This window comes from Pteropus medius, unplaced genomic scaffold, assembly GCF_902729225.1.
Source record: "Pteropus medius unplaced genomic scaffold, Ma_sr-lr_union100, whole genome shotgun sequence".
NCBI lineage: Eukaryota > Metazoa > Chordata > Mammalia > Chiroptera > Pteropodidae > Pteropus > Pteropus medius.
This window is the reverse complement of record NW_024349799.1, coordinates 11,311,238-11,334,545: the sequence shown is the minus strand read 5'-3', so window position 1 is coordinate 11,334,545 and position 23,308 is coordinate 11,311,238. Positions and strand designations below refer to the sequence as shown.

Sequence of the window (23,308 nt, the reverse complement as noted above, 5' to 3'; positions counted from 1 at the left end):
GAGTCCCAGGCAAACCTCTTTATAAAATATCCTCATTTCCAGTCATTACTCACTCATTAATACTCTCTTGTCTCAATATCTTTCTGTAACTCTTCCTCTCTGATTATAAGAATGCCTAGATTGTCACTGTTTTTACAAAAAAAAAAAACATATCCTTTATGGATTCTTAATGCTCTTTAACTACTATTTACTTTCATTTTTTTATACTAGTAAATTTCTTGAGTAAGGGATCAATACTGCTTCCCTTTCCCCAGTATCTGGTCTTTATAGCCTATATAATCTGGTGTCTATCACAAGACAGAAACTATGTTCTGGAAAGTTATGAACGGCTCCTGATCAACAAATTGTTCTCTTTTGCAGTTTCAAGGTACTACATAAGCCTGTTGCTATTTCTATTTATCTCATCTTACTAGTTTTTCCATTGTAAATAGATATTTCCCAAACAAAAAGGATCACTATAATTTATGCTTCCTTTTCCTTTTCTATTGCTTCTAAAACTAAAAGTGAAAAATGACATGTTGAAACAGTAGATTACAAATCTATAGCATATTTGTCATCCTTGATTGAAATAGAAATTGATGGTTCTGTGTCATTTGTTAGAAGGTTGAATTTCCATAGCTTTAAAATATTCACCTTTACACCTTTACATGGATTTAGCTACGCTTTTCAAAAATTTTTTGAGGAGTGCGAAGGGAACCTTATTCCCATTTTATTGGTACAACACTAAAGCACAGTATATTATCTTGCCTTTCTTTTGGTGGTCTGTTTTTATCTGCCTTACTCCTTTGATGTTTTTATTTTTGTGTGTTGTGTTTTTTTGTTTTTTAATGTGTGTAGACACCGTTTTGGATGTCCTACTTAACAGGAAAAGCATGGAGTTGGGCTCAGTAGAGTTAATAAAAAAATCAATTATTTATAAACTACCTGAAGTAGCTTTGATTGCAATATTATATTTTAAAGTCTAGGCTCTTTTGATTATAGAGCATTAAAGTGATGAAATCTTTTGTTTGTTTTGTTTAGCTTGTCAGCTCACCTGCAGCTTACCTTTACTGGTTTCTTCCACAAAAATGGTATGTACTTGAAAGTAAACATATTGGCATCTTAGCAGCAAAATACCTTGTGAATGTAAAATAAATTTTTTGTGTATAACGTTTAATGGAAAAGATGTTAATTCTTTAAATTCTCATTAGTTGACCTCCAACAATTTCCAGTGTTGCTTTATGTCCTCAGTGATGGAATGTACAGGGATGTAACTTGCAACTCTTTAAAAGTAGTGGTTCTTAAATTTTAGTGTGTGTGGAAACATTCTGACATTTTGTTTAAAAAACATACACCTGGACCCTACAAAGACTCAGATATAGTAGGGTTTTGGTGTAGCTTAGGAGTTTGCATTTTAATAAAGCACCAAGATAACTCAGAAGTAGATTTTCTAAGGAACAAATTTTAAGAAACTGCCTTAAAAACTTTTAAAAATTGTAGATAGACTGTATACATAAGATCTTGTTCATAGCTCAGTCTTATTGCTTTCCATTTAAGTTATAAGTAGATTTTGAAATTGTTAAGTTAATCAATGCTGCGATGATTCTTGAATGTAAATGTTAGTTTCATGTGGCTCATACCTAGAGGGAATTCCAGCTCTTATCTCTAAACCATACTTTTTAGGGCTGTAACTATTACTGTTAAAGCTATAAAATATTATCTTACCCAACTCAGAGCCATCATTTTTCCAGAGATTATAAGTAGAAAATAATGGAAGAATCTTTTTGTAAAATTAAATTTCTTAGATTTTGACACTTTTTAATTTCTAATGGTTTTTGAACTTTATGAAGACTGAAGATGAAAATTTTAATTAATTGCCTTAGAACCTAGAATAGGTCAAGATCTCTTGAGTAGAAGAATCTTTTTTGCATAAACATTTGCAATTGCTGTTATTATATATATATATGTACATATTTTAAAATACAGTAATAAAACAAATGAAACAACCAGTGGGATATATCAATATGCTAGATATTATACAAAGAAAATTGCATACATGTTTACTTCATTAAAAAAAACGAAAACGTGGGTTAAGTTTCAATTGGTTTTTCAAAATGAATACAATGTCTTGGCTTGTCCATCTTAAATTTGTATGTGTATATCATTAATTATCATCCAATGGAATGAAACTTTTATAAGAAACACATCAAGTTGGTCATCTTTGGTATTTAGTAAGAAACAAAGTTTAATAATACACAAAATGGTTTTATTAGAACAGTTTGATAACTCAGCTTTTTTACATGAGAAATTTGAACTCTAGTCATATCTCTGTTAGCAGCTAGTATAACTTCTAGTTTTGCCTTATATCTGGTCCATTTTTTATATAGAAGTATCAAGTAGCATTTTAATCTTTTTGTCTATATCATTTATAATTATCTTGTTGAGTCTTTATTTTTAATTATTTGTCATTATTTGGTTTTCTGTGGTATTTCTAAAGTACCTGGACTCTTTTAGAAGCTTATCATTTGAGTTTTATAGATTCATTAGCCCTTTGTCTTCAGAGACTATATAAAACAAATTATACCTCATTGGAATTAGTAATGGATATTATTAATTGAATAATTACTAATATTATTTGGTTAGTTAATATTTAATTGAATTAATTTTACTTGAATTAATTAGTTGAAATTAATTGGGAAGTAGTTTGATAAAACTTTCCTGTCACATGACAAAATATGTAAAGTTCAAAAATTGCTTTAATTCACTTGGAAGTTTTTATTTTTGCTTGATGCTACTGAAGTAAATGAAAGTAAACTGTTGATACTTGTTTCTAGGAAATAATTTCCCATTATAATCAAATTAATGGAAGTTGGGAAGAAGCAGATATATTGCATCTTTCTTGTCAGATATTTAAGGTTTATTTGTAGGATTTTGGGTTTTTTTTAAATAACATTTTTTAGAAACCAGGATAGAAAAACATCAGGATCCCTAAACTCTGATTATTTTTTTCTTTTGTTTTTAAATGAAGACTTTTGTTTAGCAATTCTTACTTGAAACTGCTTAAACTGAATACACAAAGATTATTAGGGTACTATTTTCATGGTGAGTATTTATTGGAGTGTATTTTTGTTAATCATATTAGAAATTGGACTATTTTTTGCTTTATTAAAGTTTTTTTATCCTGGATATAACTTTCAAAGAGGCTAATTCAGATGCATTTTGTGCATATACTCTGCATAAGAAAAATCTTTTTAAGTAGGAAAACATGTCCTAAATCTCATAACAAAAACTATATGTTTATGGATTCATCTATTATAATATTTCTACATGTTATTGAAACTTGAATGAATAACTATTTAAAGTTTGAACTATTAATGCCTTTGGTATTTAAAAACAGTAAGTTATAGACAAGTAAGTACTCTAGAACCTTAATTTGCAAAAGCATTTGTTAATTGATAAAGAGAATATAGGTTATTATTTAAAATTAAAATACCTGTACTTAGTAAACCAAGAGATTCCTCTAGGTAGTAAATAATATCATCATTTTTGCTATTCCATTTAGGCTTTAGAGAAATTCTGGGGAAAAGGTCAAAAAATAGCTGTCTTATGAAATAATATGATGCTTATATAACTTTTATGGTATTTAGTGTTTTTGAAATCTGCTTTTTTAATCCTTTGGTCATGAGTCCTGGTCAAATTAAAGATTTTTTAGTTTAACATCTGTGCACTCAAAGTGAAACATATAATGGTCACTGGTTTAAATATATCTTAAACTAAGTAATTTTTAAATAGTAGATATTGGGAGAAGAAAAAATGAAAAATGTTTATTTTGTGTGTAGTTGTCTCTCCTGAACTAAAAACACTTGACAAATACCATTTTGACAAATACAGAGAAGTGCAGTTTATTATATTCTTTTATTGTCATAATTGTTAAATGTTTATAGCAGAAGTAATCAGTAAATTTTTTGTTTTAATTAAAACAATTGAGCCATTATTTGATTCAAAAGATCACAGTATATATGAAAGTAATTATAATTGTCTTATGAAAGTTTTATTTAAATGACTTTATATGTAATATGTAAAGGCTTTTTAAGAGTTTGATGCGAATTTGAAACTGATTTTGGGGAGAAAGAATGGATAAACTTCTGAAAAGTCTTCATTATAGGAAGTCTTTTTGTTTGAAATTTCTAGGCTTAAAATGAGTACTGTATTTCCGTTTTTAAAAATACATTTTAAAAAATACATTTTTATTTTCTATTTAGATAAGCCATCACAAAACTCAGAAAATGAACAAAATTCTGTTACCTTGGAAGTCCTGCTTGTGAAAGTTTGCCACAAAAAAAGAAAGGTAACATAAAATTATATTGGTAGATTAAGTAAAATAATTTTTTAAACTGAATACGTTCATGTGTATATACTTTTAAACCTTGAAAGCTTTTGACTATATTGATGCCTGAATTGTAAAATTGATAACCTCTTTGCCAATCTTCCATATCTTTTATTTTTCTAATCTGGCTATAGGTATATGTGTAAAACTTTCTTCTATAGGAGTCTGACAATGATGGGAAGAAGCTGTCTTTTAGCATCTTAAGACATAAATTCAGTTACTTCCCTACCACACAGTCTCTTAGCTTATTTTTTAGCTATGTTTACCAATTAAAATTTTAAATAAGGGCTAAAAGAGTTTTTCCCAAAAGGATTACCTTTTGTAATGCTACTCTGAGGCAGAGAAATTCTGTTGCCAGCATTCCCAGCCATTAACTTGGTAATACATTGCTTCAAGTTTTTATTATAAGATCATATCATCATAGAAACAAATGTTATAATGGTTAAATTTGCTAGGTAACTCACCAGAGCCAGCAGAGACACTTTTAGCAGCCTTAAGTCCTTGGGTATTTCAAGAGTAGGAATGACTTATATGAAGTTCCTGTTTCTGATGTTCTTTCAAAATTGTAGTAAGGTGATACAGGGTTGGAAAGCTGTGCAAGTGCATTGTTATGTAGTGGACTAAGATGACAGGAGACAGAGTAAGTATATATTAAAAACTTTAAAGTTGAGAAATACCACTCTCCATACCTACCCAGCCCTGTTGTGCACATGACAAGCAGTGATGTGAAAATTCTTCAATATATTTTTTTATTTAGGCAAAAATATGTGAATATATTTATAGTATGATCCTTTCTGTGTTTCAAAAAATAATAATAAACATTTTCTTGGGAGGATATGTTAATATTAGTCATCTCTGGAATGTAAGACTTGGAGCATGGGGGAGACTTATATTTCTCATTTTATACTCTTGTAGAATAGAATTTTTTTTTAGATCATAGCATGTATTCATTTGAAAAAGAAGCTACCATAAAATATGTACTGTATTTTCGTGTTATAAATGTCTAAGGCATCTTTTTTCAAATGTGCTCTTTCAGTGTAACTAGTTATGTAGTTACAGAACATTACTCATAAGGTGATTAATATTGCCTCTAGTAAACATTTAAATATACAAATTACCCCTTTCATAATGTCGTTTACAGTGGGGTTATAATTATCTTTTTTCATTGCCATTGGTCTCATCAATTATTTTGTTAAACAGAAAATTTAAGGGAAAAGATTAATTTATGTGAGTTTAACATTTTAATCCTGGTTTTAATTCCGTATTTCTAATTTAAAACTTTCAGATGACCGTCAGCTAAATATTTTCAGTATGTTATAGAAACCCTCATTTGTGTTAATATTTGGAACATAGTTGTTCCAAATTTTCTTTTTGCTTTGTCAACAATTTTCAGAAATACGGTTAGAATTTTAGCATACCAATTATAGCAAATCATGGCCTCTACCATGTTTCATATAGCTGTGATTACAAGTTTTATTGTAATTCTTATGATTGCATATGTCTAAATAAATATAATTTAATAATCTTTACTTTTGCAGGATGTAAGTTGTCCAACAAGGCAAATTCCTACAGGTAAAAAGCAGGTGCCTTTGAATCCCGACCTCAATCAAACAAAACCTGGAAATTTCCCATCCCTTGCAGTTTCCAGTAATGAATTTGAACCTAGTAACAGCCATATGGTGAAGTCTTACTCATTGCTATTTAGAGTGACTCGTCCGGGAAGAAGAGAGTTTAATGGAATGATTAATGGAGAAACCAATGAAAATATTGGTAATTTTAATTTTAATAATTTTACTAGATTTGTCATTGGAGGTTAAGATGATTAATGAAAGTGATCGAAGCAGTATATCTTTAATAGTGTTCATAATTTTGTATTATTTTTGAGTTATTTTAATAATGTAAGGCATTACCATTCCAAGGAACAAAATGATGCAGAACTAGAAATAAATTGCATATGTTCTAATCGCATGGCCTTTTTTTGCAAATTTCTGATGGTCTAATAATATAATTTTATGGTAGATTGCCCAGGCTCTTAGACTGTTGGCTATTGTGCTATACGAGGTATTTAATTTATAAAGTTCTCATTATTACGTGATGAAACATTTCATGTAGTAAAAAAAAATAAATTGAACACTGGATGGAAAAGACTGGTATTTTAAATTAGTCTCTCAGCAAACAATAAATTCACCCGTCCCCAACACTGGAAAATTTCATACATACAGAATAGTCAAAAGGATTTTATAGTGAACATCTATATTCCCACCACTTAGATTCTACATTAATATTTTATTATACAATTATACTCTTATACAATAGATTGGTTATCACTTATCTATTCCACTAATTCTGAATCACCTTTGTGGTAATCATTCAATCAACATATAAGTGCTGGGGATACAAAGATGATTAAAACATCCGTCCTATCCTCCAAAGGCTCACAGCCTTAAATATGGAGATAGACATAAAATAAATACAGTTGACCCTTGAACAATGCAGGTGTTAGGGATACCTAACGTGCCTCCCTGCAGTTGGAAATCTGTGTGTAACTTAAGCCCTCCACATCTTCTGTTTCCAACTACACATCAGAAATACAGTTGATCCTTTAAAAGAGTTTGAACTGTATGGTGTGTATAAGTGGACCTGAGCACTTCAAACCTGTGTTGCTCAAAAGTCAGTTGTATTTACAGCAAAATGATGAGGGGCATAATAGGTATATGTGAAGTTCAGTGGAGAAGCACCTTGAAAGAAATAATCTTTGGGTCTTGAAGTATCCTTTAAAGTTCTTGAATAGTAACCATGAAGAGGATTTTTTCTCCTAGCCTAGCAGGATCATTCTGAACAAAAGATAACATTCACACAAATGTGGGGTTAATGTCAATGAATGTCACAAAGTAAGGACATATGTATATATACACACACATATATATATGTATATACATATATATGTATATTACAAAAAAAAAAATAAAATCAAAGTGTTAAATTTGGGTATTGTAACTTAAGTGTAATTTATACCTCATTTGGGATGAATGTGATATGTTAAGGAACCACATATCATAAATATGACATTTTTGCTTGAATATTTGATTCATGAGACATGTTTGTTAAATTCAGATGTCAATGAAGAACTTCCAGCCAAAAGAAAACGAAATCGTGAAGATGGGGAAAAGACATTTGTTGCACAAATGACAGTATTTGATAAAAACAGGTAATATTGATGGACAAGTGAGGCTCCCATAATATTTTTAGATATGTTTTTATTCTGAAATAGAACATGATAATAATATTTCTTTACCTTTATTTCTCTTTATTCTTATGACTGAAAAAAACAAATTTGTGAATACTGAATTTTTCTTTTTATCACATAGAAAGCAGTAAACATAGATAAGGAACTATTTGAATGGCTCAGTTGAGATGGTTTATTCAACAAGTATTTTCTGGTGCCTACTCTTTCTCGTACACTGTTCTAGGCAGTGAGAATGCAACAAAATCCTTGCCTTCATGGAGCTTAACTTCTAATGGAGGAAACCCCCCTCTAAAAAAAAAAAAATTAACTGATGGCGCTTAGTAGTGAGTACTGTAAAGAAAAAGAATAAATGATGGTTTTATAGAGAAGGCCTCTGAGAAGATAATATTTGAGCAGATACCTGAATGAAGTGGGCCCTGTGCAAATCTTGAGATTATGTATTTACTGAATTAAGGAAGAAAATTGTGTGTAATCATCATTGTATGGCTCTGTGCATTTGGCATAGTATAGCAAAGAACACTTGGATTTATAATCTTGGCAGTTTTCATTTGAGAATGAAGCATCTTAGTGCCAATGAAAGAAGATCTAGGAAGCAAATGCATTCTTTTTTGACAGCATTGAAGGTGAAACTTAAAACATGCCATGATTTCTTGTCCAGGCTGCTCACTGTTGGCTAACACAGTTCACTGTCAGGTATAGGAGAAAGCCAAGAAAAGCAACTAGTATATATCCTTGTACTCTTTTAAAAAGTACTAGATTGTTGCTTTAATATAATCACTTTATATTATCTTAAAGCCAAGAAAAGCAACTAGTATATATCCTTGTACTCTTTTAAAAAGTACTAGATTGTTGCTTTAATATAATCACTTATTAGCCACCAGGTAAAGAAAGGTACAAAGCTTTTAATAGGGAGGCAAAGATGGTTAGGAATAATAGCACAGATTTTGGCTACCATATTGTCTTAGAATATATCACTTTATGTCACTTAATATTACTACGGGCAGAATTGATGTTATCTTTTTTAAAGTAAGAAATTTGTGAATCAGATTTAAATGGAAAACAACAGAAATGTACTAGGAGATAGTGGTTGTGTCTGTGGGAGAACCAAGCAGGATGTGACACACTGGGCTTCATCGATGTTGGTAAATGTTCTATTTTAAGCAGCATGGGGAGGTACATTGTGTTCTTTTCAAAATTCTTTACATACATATTACCTTGCATATAAACATTCCTTACATATATTGTACTTTACATATATATTAATATATTCCTTGTACATGAGAAATACTGCTTTTTTAATGATAAAAAGTACTGTGGAAGAATTTTCTCTCATTTCGAAAATCTCCAAACTTATAAAAAAGTTGAAAGAACAGTACAGGTAATTAATGCCTATTCACCTAGATTCATCAGTTTTTAACATTTTACCATATTTGATTTATTTGTAAGTATTTTCTTTTTGTGATGAAGCATTTGAAAGTTAGATTATGACACTCATTTCTCCTTAACAATTCAGGACATATTTCCTAAGGAACAAGAACATTGCCCTCCGTAACCATAATACACCTATCATGTTAAGGAAATTAAACTTATACAAATACAATACTCTCTCCTCAGTTGACCCCAATAATGTCCTAAAGCTGTTTCCCTCTCCCCCACCAATTGAGAACTGATCTGTAGCAACTTGTCATTTGCTATGTCTATTCAGTTTCCTTTAATTTGGAGTACTCTCCAGGCTTTTTTGGCTTTTTTGCCTTTTGTGATACTTTTTAAATGCAGAATGCCTCTCAAATTCGACTTTTGTTAATGGTTCCTTAATGAATAGATTAAGGTTAAACATTGGGGCAGGAACACTGCATGGTGACATGTTCTTTGTGCACATCACAGACACATTCAGTTTGGGCACTTGGATAAAGTGATATTCACCATGTTTCTCCATTGTAACAGTACCTGTTCCCTTTATTTAGTTTGTAATCTCTATAGTAATACATGAAACTGGGTAAATGTCCCTTTTCCCCCAATAGCCTTTTACCCAGTAGTTTAGCATCCATTGATGATTCTTGCTTGAATAAATTATTCCTATGATAATTAATAACTTTTTATCATTTCTTCCACGTTTATTAGAAGTTTCCTGTAAAGAAGAGCATTCCTTCCCTCAACTTTGAAAAAAATCAGTATGGATTAACATATTCCATGTTTATTCATTCTCCTTTAATCTGTTCATGTGATTATTCGTTTTAATGCCCAATTGTCCCAGATTTGGTCAGCAGGAGCCCCTTTAAGTAGGCTCTTGTGTCCTTTTGACTTAAATGTATTTAAGTCAAATATATTTATTTTTTTGTTTTTCCTTATTTTCTGGAATTGGCCATTTCTTGAAGGAATCTTGGTTCCTTTTAGTAGAGGAAAAATATTTGCAAGCCAAGATCTGGGGAATTTGATGTGAAAATTCTCTTTATAGTCTCAGAAATGAAAGTCTCCTTAAAGAATAACCAAAATTCAAATGCCATAGAAAAAGTATGAAATATTGAGCAAAATAAACTTATTATGTAAGCAAAAACATAAACCAAGTCGAGATAAAAATGACAAGTTGGGAAAATTAATTTCAACTCATACTATATAGATGTTAATATAAAAAGATCATACTAAATTTAAAAAATCTCAGCCCAATAGATGAACAAGAGATAGAACAAAATTGTTTACAAAAAAAGTCATTCTTAAACAATTCAAAGATATGACATCTGATTATAAAAGTACACTGAGAGGCTATTTTTTTTCACTTACCAGTTTAGCAGAGATCAAAAAACTTGTTAAAGCACTATTGATGAGGCTATGGAAAAAGGGCTTCCTCATACATTACAGGTAGGAGTAAATTGGATTGAATGTGTCAAAGGCAGTCATAAAATAGAATATTATATAATATAAACATGTGAGGGAAGTTCCTTTTCAATTAGAAGTATATGAATTTAGAAGTATATGAATATTACCTATTCAAGTAATAAAATTAGCTTTTTGAAATGTTAGGTTGAATAGCTTTGCTGATATATGTACTTTTGAAATAGAATAAATTCAAGTAGCACAGTATAAAGATAAAATTTTTAAGTCTCAAAATCATTTCGTGTTAAGAGTCAGTCTTTGAAGACAGACTATCCGGATTCAGTTGCTAGCTCTGGTTACTTACTGTGTCATCTTAAGGCAAGTTACTTAACCTCTCTCTGTACCTCATTTTTCTCTTCTGAAAAATGGAGTAATAGTGTCTTCATAGAGCTGTTGGTAGAATTAAATGAACTGTGTAAGTTTTTTAAATAGTGCCTGGCACATCGTAAGCACTCAATAAATGTTAGCTATTATCATTTAACAGAATTTCTCTCTAGACCGATGAAGAGAAGCCAGATTCTTGCTATATACAGTTAATTCTTGAGTATGGTTGAAGAATGGTGTGTAGGGTAGTAGTGTTACCAGTGTTTAAAAGTATGGAAAATAATATAAACTATATACACACACACATATATGTACATACACATTAAAACTGTGCTGTGGGTATGGGTATAAATTTGATTCTTTGATTCAACTGTTATTTCATTTATCCATGAAATGTTTATTGAGCACCTATATGTGCCAGGTGCCCCCACGATCTTATAGTTATTAGAGTCATAATCATAAATTATATTACTGGTCAATTATAAAAGTCAAGAATTCTAATTCAAATATTTACAATAGTTAAAAATAACAGAAGCATAATTCTTAGTGGTCCCTATGGCAAGTATTGTAACACTGTCGTTAAAAAGTATTTTAAAAAGTATAAAGCATGTGTGCTGGCTTTATACTCAGTGTTTAAAACTTACTAAATTTTGAGACCTTAGGCATATTATACTTTAAGTATTTAAAGTTATATCTGAGTAGCTACATTAGTGAAATAATTCACTAGTAACAATAGTTATTAGTGCAACTCATTAAAATTGCTTTTGTCAAGAATGAAGTGTAGGTATATCTTAAAATTTTGTTGGGTATATCAGCTAGTTTATAAATTTAATAAATGCTTTTTAGTATAAATCTAAAGATGTAGAATTTGTGTACTTACAATAATACATAGGTTACTTTAAAGTGTATGTGTTTGTCTAACAGGCGCTTACAGCTTTTAGATGGGGAGTATGAAGTAGCCATGCAGGAAATGGAAGAATGTCCAATAAGCAAGAAAAGAGCAACATGGGAGACTATTCTTGATGGGAAGGTATGGACTGCTTAGAAGGTTGAGCACGTTATAGTTATGAACTCCCATTTTTGATTGATGTTTTCTTCTTCCCCAAATGCAAATCCGTTGTTGGAAGTAGAGTCCTTTGTTTTTATACTTTGGAAAACACAAATAAAATTATCTAGTCAGAGTATTTAATGGAAGTCATCGTCCTTGGAGCCAGACCAGGTTTAGGTATCTACTCCTAGCTATGTGGCATCTGGCAAGTTATTTAAGCTTTGGGTCTCGGTTTTCTCATCTGTAAAACGAGGCGTAGAATTTTGATGGATTAAATGAAATAATTAATGAAATACTTTTAGCACTGTGCCTGGCATAAAATAAGTGCTCAATAAATGTTAACTGCAATTTTAAATCCCATTCATAGTAACAGCAGGTAACATGATAACTAATGATAAATTTATCAAGAAATCTGCAGAACTTAGGTAAAGCATACTTAAAATAACTTTTAAGAGACTTAAAAGAATAAGTAGGCATACATACATTTCTTGAATAGGCAGACTCAACAGAATAACATCACGTATTTCTAAATATATTTGGTCAGTGTATCATCACAAGCAAAATTCTAAAAGGATTTTTTTTTTTTAAGCCTTAAAATGAGTCTCAAGTTAACAGCAATATGTAATAATACTAAGGAAAATTATGGAAAAGTTTTCTGAGAGCCTTACAGATAGTAGAACATACTATAAAATTAAAAGAACTTAAATTATATGATGTAAGCATAGGAATAGGCAAGCATATCACTAAAGCATAGTCCTGAAATAGCTTCATGTACTTTGGGAAGTTAGTCATGGTAAAATGAGTGTTAGATCTGTGTGGGAAAGAAAGACTGACTTGTTCATGAATTGTTACAGAACTGGTCTCTAGCCATCTGGAAATAAACTTAGATCTAATAAATATCAGAAAGCTCATAAATGTAAATGTAAATATTAACAATATATAATTTCAGAAAAAAATGTAGGGGAAGGTTAATATAATCTTGCTATGAGGAAAGCCCTTCTAAGTATGATACAACAGCTAGAAAGCATAGAATAAAAATGACTAAAATGAATCATTTCTATACTGCTAAAATATAAATTTAAAAACATGATGGACTGGGGAAATATTTTTAATATACAAAAAGCTAATATAAATACATAGTTTTATAAATCAGTAAGATAAGCAATCTAATTAGAAAAATAAAGGACAATCAGGCAGTTCTTAAAGCAACAAATATAGATAGCCAGCAAGCTTTTAAAAATATATTCAACCTCATTAGTATTCAAAGACATGCAAACAAAGTCAGGGATATTACTTTTGACTACTAGTTTGACAATAATTAAAAAGATTGACAGTTTATAGTTGGATATGTGAGGACACACTCTCAGTGCTTTAATATAAGAAGTTGGTACAACCTTACCAGAGGGCAGACTGGCAACATGGATAAAAATTTAAGTTGTGTATATAGTCATTAACAATTCTATTTCTACAATTTTACCACAAGGTAGTAATTGATAACTGAAAAGATGTAGGTAATGGGTCTTGTCAAAAATTTTTAAACAGTGAAAAATTAGAAAATTAAAAAATTAGAAAAAAGCCATTAAAAAAGACAATACTTTGACAGGAACATTTCTATGATATTTAATTTTTATATAATAGTATATACTCCCACTTTATAAAATAAATGATAATAGTGATTATTTACAAATGATGAGATTTCATTTCTTGTTAATTTTTCCCAAGAAATAATTTGAGGCAATGTGAAATGGACTTCTTTTTAAGTCAGAGCATATAGATTTGCTTCTTTTTAAAGTTCTATGGTGTTCTTTTAAATAAATATCCCATAATTTACTAAAACAATGCTACTTGAATGGTTGTTTTTTACATTTTCAAAAATAATATACTTAATACATGTATCTTTTTGCGTTGCAAATATTTTTATAAGATAAATTCCTAGACATGGACTTACTGTGTCAAAACTAGTTTATATGATCACATTTTTACCTCATTCCAATGTAAAAGTAGAGTTTTAAGAGGATTATTTATAATAAAGATATAGAAGGAGTTAGGCTTGTATGGCAGTAATATAAATAGGAGCTATTGAATGTTTCTATAAAAGGGACTACTAATATGAAAGTCTGAGAAGATTATTTGATCTCATGGATTGAGAAGTAAAAATTAGAAGCAGGCGGAGCAGCTGAGCTACTGTGGTAATAAGGTAGTAAGGATCTATAATTTGTGATTGTATAAAAAAAAAAGTAGGAGTCAAATGTAATTCTGAAATTTTTTAGCTTAGGTTCACTAGAAGGTTGATAATGCTAGGAACAAAAATAATTATACCTGGGAAGGAAAGAAAAGATAACAAGTTCACATCTAAACATTTTAGTTCAAGGTGACATTGATATCCAAGTGGTGATGTCCAATAGGTGGTCAGAGATATACTGGTTTAGAGCTCAGATATAAAGAATGGAGAACCAGTTTGAGATCATTAGCCTAATTAGGTATATCATTGGGGATGGGTAAGAGACAGGGGCAGATGGCTAAATGTTAGCTGGGAATTAAGGAGAATAAGAGAAGAGTAAGTAAGTAGTCTTATAAATGATGAGAGGTAGAGGAGAAAAGCCAAAATGGTTGGTTCAGTGTCCCAAAACACAAAGAAAAGAAGCAAGGGCAGTCATCAGTGAAGCTAAGGGAAGGCAAAAAAAAAAATTACTAATTGCTATAACTGTTCAATTTAGAAAAAAATTAATTGGTCATCTAAAAGTGTTTGCAAACTGAGAGGCTTTGGGCACCAGAGTTTTTTGTTGTCGCTCTTTTTAAAGACATTTTAAATTGGTTGCCAGCATAAAAAATGGCAAGTTTTCCCATTAGAACTTTGATTTCTGACTTCTTTTGAAAAATCTGAAAATCTGGCTGTGTTGGGCCAATGTTTGCACGTGGCGGCAAATCAGTTACAGCTGATAAGTGACTCCCCTTTTTAGACAGCCTGAGCTCTCCAATACTACAGTCTCTGTTGTGCCATATATTTACTTGCTAGGCCATCTCTGTAGGCATTTTGGGTTTTGAAGGGAAAAAATCTGTTGATTTAAATCAAATTCACATTAACTTATAATCAATATTATTATTTTAATTTCTACAAATTCTTTTGATTCATTATATGGAATCTTCACTCTTCTTTTTTTTTTTTTTTTTTTAAGAGGCTGCCTCCATTTGAAACATTTTCTCAGGGACCTACACTGCAGTTCACTCTTCGTTGGACAGGAGAGACCAGTGATAAATCTACAGCTCCTATTGCCAAGCCTCTTGCCACTAGAAATTCAGAGAGTCTCCATCAAGAAAACAAGCCTGGTTCAGTTAAACCCACTCAGACTATTGGTAAGAAAACATCGCCATCACAGTAATGCTTTGCAGAGTTAAGATTTAGGCTTTAGATTAATTCATTTGTCTTTTGCTCCAATTATTATTCTTTGAAGATTGTTATTAGAGAGACAAATTATGAGCCATAATAATTTAGGGGTCTCCTACATTAAATGTAAAGTTTTGTGTGTTAAAGTACAGATCAACAGTCTCTTATCCAAAATCTTTTTGTTAGATGTGTCTGGGAATATTTTTTTCTTTTTTCTTTTAATTTTAGAAGCATTTCACAGTACACGTGCCATATAATATAGAACAACTCCAGATGAGGTCTAGATAGCCTTATGCCAATTTAGGACAAGTTTTTCCACTAAATAAAGTTGCCTCAAACTCATGAGAAAATGATTGGTTTTCAGAACTTTTTAGATTTTGGAATTGCAGCTTTATAGGACTTTGAGATCATATGCTTTTTACAATTCATGTAAAACTTTATGTTGTAGAACTGAATTCAGTATTTCAGTGTGTTTTTATAATTTTAGGGCTGGAAGAGGACCGTTATAACCTGAATTTTACCAGGTTAAATTTTGCAGTAATTTTTTAAGAAGAAAAACATTTATAAATGGAGTTAGCTCTGTTGGGTTAAGGTCTAGGTTACAGTGGTCTGTCATTTTGTATCTGCCTGATAGGAACACTGTCTTTGACCTAAGAGTATCCATGTGTTTTTATCTAAGTTTGTGTAAAGAAGGCAGAAGGCTTACGACAGCTAGCTGTCTTTGAGATTACCACTCATGTCCGTTTATTGTGTGCAAGTCATTATAAGAGTTAGATTAAAAAGATAAAAAATGGCCACGTCAGAGAAAAGATTTCTCAAGTAAATTGTGGTCTGAGCATGTCTCAAAATACTCTGACCAATCAAATAGGTAAGTTTCAAAGAAACTGAGAAAAAAAGTTTTATACAAAATTATATGTATGAATTAGTTATGTTAGGGAAAATGAAAACATTTTAAGTCTGTGAAGAAATATACCAAAATTATTTTAATGGTGATGGATTATCTTTTGGATTTGTAATGATATTAATACAATCATTTTTTACTGAATCTCTGTTAAACCAACATTTAATGGATGTCTGCTCACTGCTTTGCACTAGAAATATAAAGACAAAGCAAAACCACACTATGACCTCAAAGGGCTTAAAACATTACAGTGACTACATATATTTACTTGGGTTACTTTTATAATGACTTAGGACATAGGTGGTTTTTAAAGGAAAAGTACGGCTCCTACCAATAAAGATCTTAATATCTGGTTAGGGGTGCTGATTAAGGGGGTTGTTTATTCACTTGAGGATGAGAACAAAAATTATGTTAAATACCACAGGTAGAATTCTGTGAAACTTTTCATGTTTAAGTGTTTTCACGAGATACATTATCTCACTTTTTAGAAGCAATTATTTGCATTAAGTATAAAAGTATATATTTTCAGCTGTTAAGGAATCATTGACTACAGATCTACAAACAAGAAAAGAAAAAGATACTACAAATGAAAATCGACAAAAATTAAGAATATTTTATCAGGTAAACATAGCTGACCCTTTTTTTTAAGTAATCATGAAATGCTTTTGTTTTTCGTGTTACATCTAAACTATTTTGGATATTTAAATTTTAAAAAATGTCTCTAGCTTGATTTTTCTTTTAAATTGTTTTAACTTTTTAAAGGTGATATTGAAACAAAATATTTCGAGATGTTTAAGTTGTAGGTTTGCTTCTTTTTTTTTTTAAGTTCCTTTATAACAATAACACAAGACAACAAACTGAAGCAAGAGATGACCTACATTGCCCTTGGTGCACTCTGAACTGCCGCAAACTTTATAGTTTACTCAAGCATCTTAAACTCTGCCATAGCAGATTTATCTTCAATTATGTTGTAAGTAACTTTTCATTTTTTTCTTACCAAGAATATATCATGCATTATATATTGACTTACAAAAATGGTAGTTTTTACAAAATACCAAAATTTCTGCTTTTGATGGATTGTTGTATGCATGAATTACAATGATTTGGAGTTTATGCACATTTACATAGTGTACCTATAGTGACACATAATCCTCACATCAACTCTTTGAATTAAGTGGTAATTTCCTGATTCTTACTTAGACAAGAAATAATTTAAAAAGTTTCCAAGCCAATAAATGGCATAGCCAGGATTTTAACACATCTTTTGAGGTTCTCTGACTTCCTGTTTACCATGCTAGTATGCCTGGCTTATTTTAGTTTTCAAAACTAAAGGAAAAGTTTTCAAAACTAAAGGAAAAGCCTCCACAAGTACTTTTTAAATTAATTGAAAATGAGGGATAGATATTTAGGGTAGAATAAGTAATATTTTCTTTTTCTAAACACCTTGGCATTTTTGTTACAGTATCATCCAAAAGGTGCTAGGATAGATGTTTCTATCAACGAGTGTTATGATGGCTCCTATGCAGGAAATCCTCAGGATATTCATCGCCAACCTGGATTTGCCTTTAGTCGTAATGGACCAGTAAAGAGAACACCTATCACACACATTCTTGTGTGCAGGTAGGTAAAAAGGTCATAGAACAAAAGTTTTTTCTCTGACTTTTATTGATGATAGAGGAACAAAGGGGAGCCAGACAAAAGATAGTATTTAGGTGGGAATCATCATTTCAATACTGGCTAAGCCTCGGGGATGGTATACTGCTTTATAACCTTCCTCAGCTCCTATTTCTACACGGTTTTCTCACTTCCTCCTTACAGCTTTTTTCCTGTGTTTTAAATGTTAATGTCACTATGGCTGTAGTGGTTAGGGGGATTAAAGAATTCTAGTGGAGGTTGCTGTGTTCACACCTAGCTAGAAACCCATAAGAAAAGAAGGTAATCTGTTTGGGTGGTGTGCAGTATAAAGACCCCTATCCCTGTCATTTAGTATTATATCAACATTTCTTTACATTAGGCCAAAACGAACAAAAGCAAGCATGTCTGAATTTCTTGAATCTGAAGATGGAGAAGTGGAACAACAACGAACATACAGTAGTGGACACAATCGCCTGTATTTTCATAGTGATACTTGTTTACCTCTCCGTCCACAGGAAATGGAAGTAGATAGTGAAGATGAAAAAGATCCTGAATGGCTAAGAGAAAAAACCATTACAGTAATTATTATTATCATCATCACTATTGACAATGATTTTAGAATGTTATGATTAAATGATTTTTGTTTGAAAACTAATTGTTTAATATGAATTAAACTTTTGGCTTAGTGTAAAGGAGCTTTTTCTAAATTAAAGAATTCAGGAATCCACAATTTTTATAATTGTGTGATTTAAACAGTTACCAAGTAAAGAAACACAGATTTTCTTGTGACTTTATAGTGTTTTTTTTTTTCCATTTTATTCATAGGTAACTATTTCATAACTTAGGAACTCCTTTTAAAATGACTGCAACTAGAAGTTTTTAAGAAACGTTTCTACTTTGCTGTATAAGTCATAATATTTTTAGTCAAAAAATTCCATTTTTGACATTCTCAAGTTTTTCTTAGAAATACCAATAATATTTATTCTGCATTTAATAGGTTTTTTCCTTTTTTCTTTTTCAGCAAATTGAGGAATTTTCTGATGTTAATGAAGGAGAGAAAGAAGTGATGAAACTATGGAATCTCCATGTCATGAAGCATGGGTAGGGTATTTCTAAATTCAAATATTCTATTTTATATCCGCTTTGCTGCTTCATATTCTATAAATCTACCTGGGTTAGATTCTTATATAAAATTCTGTTAATTTAGATATAACATGTCTGAAATTTTACCCTGATCCAAAGTATTATAACTGCGTAAAGGAAAATGGTGATCCTCAAAGATTGTTATAAGGAAGGCACTAGCTCTAAAAACAGGTTTTTATTTTTAACGTGTCCCTTTTTTTTAATGACCCAATTTTCATTCCTTATATTGCCGGGGAATACAAAAATAATATGCCATGAGCTACATTCCAGGAAATCCTGAAAATTACTTACTACAGTTATTACCATAATTTTTAAAAATTGCTAAATTATGCAGAATAAAATATAAGTGGCTTTTATGATTTTTTTATTACCATTTCATAGAGGACAAAGGTAGAACAATCCTTATTTCTCATACCTTTGGCTAAAAGTATATTCCAAAGCATTGTTTTTCCTGCAGATCTGCCTCCTTCCCTGTGTGAACTATTTACCTGTCAGTACACACATTTTTCTTCTCTACCTTCATTATTGTTAGATCCTCATTTAAGGCTTTCATCTATAGCACAAGCTTCCAAAGTTTTTTTCATTTATAGATAAGTGAAATAAATGGGAAACTTTTGTTTCTTTACTCTGGGCTGGGAGAAGTGTTGTTGGTACATAAGTTCTAGTCCAGATGTCTGGGTGCATCGCCCATGGCCTTTTTTGTATACTACTTTGAGCTAAGAATAGTCTTCACATTTTCAGTGGGTTGTAAAAACTACAAATACCATATGATTTCACTTATATGTGGAATCTGAAAAACAAAATAAGGAAAACAAACTCATAGATACAGAGAACATTTAGATGGTTGCCAGATGGGAGGGGGTTTGGAGAGATGGGTGAAAAAGGGTTAGGGATTAAGATGTACAAATTACCAGTTATAAAAACAGTTATAGGGATGTAAAGCACAGCATAGGGTGTATAGTCAATAACATTGTAATAGTTTTGTATGGTGTCAAATGGGTACTAGAATCGGGGTGATCACTTCATAAGTTATATGTCTAATCACTGTGTTGTACACCTGAAACTAATATGATATTGTTTGTTGACTGTAATTGAAAAAATTTTTTAAAAGAAAAAGGGAAGATGACAGATTACATATGGCTTGCACACTCTTAAATATTTACTTTCTAGCCTTTTACAGAAAATGTTTGGTCCCCTACCTCGGAGGAATCATTTATGAGTAATTTATGTATGTGGAGGCTAGTCTAAATCTTTTTACTTTTGTCCTGATATGCCAGTTTCAAGATAGAATTTTAGTCAAATTATACTGTCTGAGTTCTGTTTTATTTTTTATTTTTATTTGTTTATTTTTAGTTTTTGAGTTCTGTTTTAATTCCTTGATCTTAATCTGTTAACACAACAACCTATTGGGGTTCATTGTATACTGACATTAAAAGTGGTAGGAAGTTGGGTGAACTATTGGGATTTTTTAAAATCCGCAATCAAGTCCCTTGTACTCTGTTGAACTCTGTTCTAGTGCATAACTGAGTTGCCATTCTATTTGGTTAAATTTAGTTCTCTCAAATTTATTTTATTTATTATTTATTTTAAATGCACCTTATTCATAGTTTGTGCTAAACAACCACACTGTACCACATTTGTTGTGACATCTTCATTTTTTCAGAGGTTTACCATGAACTGAAAATGTAAAGAAACACAGCTTCTGAAATAAGAAAGTATGTCAAGATCAAGGGAGAGAGTAAAGGGGATAGGGTGTTCATAGAGAGTTTATGAAAGTGGTGCTGGCAAGAGAAAATAATTTAATACTGCTGTATGTAATTTCATTAGGAAAAAACATGACATTTATTTTAGCTCTGGTTACTTAAACCTCTTTAATTTTTTTAAATGGTAAGATCATTCAAGTGATAGAATCTCATATTCACTGTAGTGTTACTTCTTAAATCATTTACTGGATTTGAATAGTCATTCTATAATGGTTATCACTGTTGAATTTGATAGAAATGCTTTATATTGCTATTGATGTTTTGTGTTGTTTTTATTAAATAGGTTTATTGCTGACAATCAAATGAATCATGCCTGTATGCTGTTTGTAGAAAACTATGGACAGAAAATAATTAAGAAGAATTTATGTCGAAACTTCATGCTTCATCTAGTCAGCATGCATGACTTTAATCTTATTAGTATAATGTCAATAGATAAAGCTGTTACCAAGCTCCGTGAAATGCAGCAAAAATTAGAAAAAGGAGAATCTGCTTCCCCTGCAAATGAAGAAATTACTGAAGAACAAAATGGGACAGCAAATGGATTTAGTGAAATTAACTCAAAAGAGAAAGCTTTGGAAACAGATAGTGTCTCAGGGGTTTCAAAACAGAGCAAAAAACAAAAACTCTGAAAAGGCCTAACCCCATGTTACGGACAAACACTGAAATTGCATTTTAGGGAATTCAGTCTCTAGGAAGAGTTTTGCTTATGTTTTTTTAATCATAGATTCCAAACAGGCACTGTTAGATGAAGTAAATGATTTCAATAAGGATATTTGTATCAGGGTTCTACTTCACGTCATTATGCAGCATTATATGTATATCAGTTTTATTGATGTCATTAAAACATTCTCTTGTTTGAGCATGAAAAGCAATACTTCAAAGAAAGTGTTTTTAACTTCAACAATTGTCTTATGAAATATATTAAATTGATAATTTTGAAATTATTTCATATATTTAAATTATAATGTTTTTTGCATTTGTGACTGGCTGTTTTTCTACTTTGTAATTGTGAGACATTTTCTTGGGGAGGGAAAATTGGAATGTGATTCCCTTTTTTTAAAATTGAAGATTTTTGTGAAATTATGTTGCATTACTATTTAGTCATACCTTGATCCTTTTGAAATCATTTATCAATTTGAAATCAAAAATTACAGCGTTTTGCATTGCATAAGTTCATTTTACAATTTTAAAATAGCACTTCATCTTATGCCTGTTTGAGAAGAAATTAATTTCTCACATTCAACAATGAAATGACATGTTGGTTTATAAGGTTACTTACCATTTATGTGGATAATTTTAGTGCATTGCTCACCCAGTATGTTTTAAACTTGAACATTTTGCTGTTTTGGGTTTTTTTTCCCCCCCCAATTAGGAAAGCACATGGAAAAGTAAGCTGTCCACATCTTTTCATTAGGATTGTAAACCAAGGGAAGAACAAGTTTGAGATTTTTAAGATGCCACTTTCAGGGGAGGAAATGTTCTATAAAAATGAACCAGAAAATGTTATAATTTCTTTTTGTTTGCAAGGATGTCTTTGTAATGTATTTCACGATTAGAATATCCAATACAGATAAGCTGACTTGAATTGTTTTGAGCAATTTTGCCCTGTGTTATATGTGTTTTATACACATATTTGCAGTTGGATCGTCTCCAACAGAAAGTGGTTTCACTACTGGCACATTAATAAGCACCAATAGATTTTTATTCCAACTCCAAGCACTGTGGTTAACATCACCTCAATTTTTTATTATCCTTAAAGATAATTGCATTTTCATATTCTTTATTTATAAAGGATCAATGCTGCTGTAAATACAGGTATTTTTAATTTTTTTATTTCATTCCACCACCATCAGATGCAGTTCCCTATTTTGTTTAATGAAGGGATATATAAGCTTTCTAATGGTGTCTTCAGAAATTTATAAAATGTAAATACTGATTTGATTGGTCTTTAAGATGTGTTTAACTGTGAGGCTATTTAACTAATAGTGTGGATGTGATTTGTCATCCAGTATTAAGTTCTTAGTCATTGATTTTTGTGTTAAAAAAATAGGAAAGAGGGAAACTGCAGCTTTTCATTACAGACTCCTTGATTGATAAGCTCTCCAAATGATGAGTTATAGTAAACTCTGATCATGCCTCTGGATAGTGGATCTTGAGCATTTCTCTCGGGCTTTAATTTGCTAAAGCTGTGCACATATGTAAAAAAAAAAAATAGATTATTTTAGGGGAGAAGTAGGTGTAGAATTATTGCTTATGTCATTTCTTAAGCAGTTATGCTCTTAATGCTTAAAAGAAGGCTAGCATTGTTTGCACAAAAAGTTGGTGATTCCCTCCCCCAAATAGTAATGAAATTACTTCTGTCGAGTAAACTTTTTATGTCATCTTATAATAAAAGCTGAAAAAATCCCTTTGTTTCTATTTATAAAAAAAAAATGCTTTTCTATATGTACCCTTGATAAGAGATTTTGAAGAAATCATGTTAAGATGATAAAGCATTTGAATGGTACAGTAGATGTAAAAAAAAAAATTCAGTTTAAAAGAACGTTTGTTTTTACATTAAATGTTTATTTGAAATCAAATGATTTTGTACATAAAGTTCAATAATATAAAAGCTGTATTGTTTTT

General features: G+C 30.8%; 1 protein-coding gene across 3 annotated transcripts in view; it reads left to right on the top strand.

Moving 5' to 3' along the window:
- SUZ12 (SUZ12 polycomb repressive complex 2 subunit) overlaps positions 1-21,663 on the top strand; it is a 35,679-nt gene extending 14,016 nt beyond the window's left edge. The window contains exons 5-16 of one of the 3 annotated variants that reach the window (XM_039886040.1): positions 1,021-1,070; positions 4,242-4,327; positions 5,905-6,136; positions 7,481-7,574; positions 11,733-11,838; positions 15,033-15,210; positions 16,672-16,763; positions 16,969-17,112; positions 17,605-17,762; positions 18,157-18,355; positions 18,799-18,878; positions 20,967-21,663. In XM_039886040.1, coding sequence (XP_039741974.1) covers positions 1,021-1,070; positions 4,242-4,327; positions 5,905-6,136; positions 7,481-7,574; positions 11,733-11,838; positions 15,033-15,210; positions 16,672-16,763; positions 16,969-17,112; positions 17,605-17,762; positions 18,157-18,355; positions 18,799-18,878; positions 20,967-21,312 — 1,765 coding nt within the window. In that variant the 3' untranslated portion in view covers positions 21,313-21,663. The remainder of the gene's footprint in view (positions 1-1,020; positions 1,071-4,241; positions 4,328-5,904; positions 6,137-7,480; positions 7,575-11,732; positions 11,839-15,032; positions 15,211-16,671; positions 16,764-16,968; positions 17,113-17,604; positions 17,763-18,156; positions 18,356-18,798; positions 18,879-20,966) is intronic. The other 2 variants (XM_039886042.1, XM_039886041.1) reach the window with 2 other exon arrangements.
- The last annotated feature ends 1,645 nt before the right edge of the window (positions 21,664-23,308 follow it).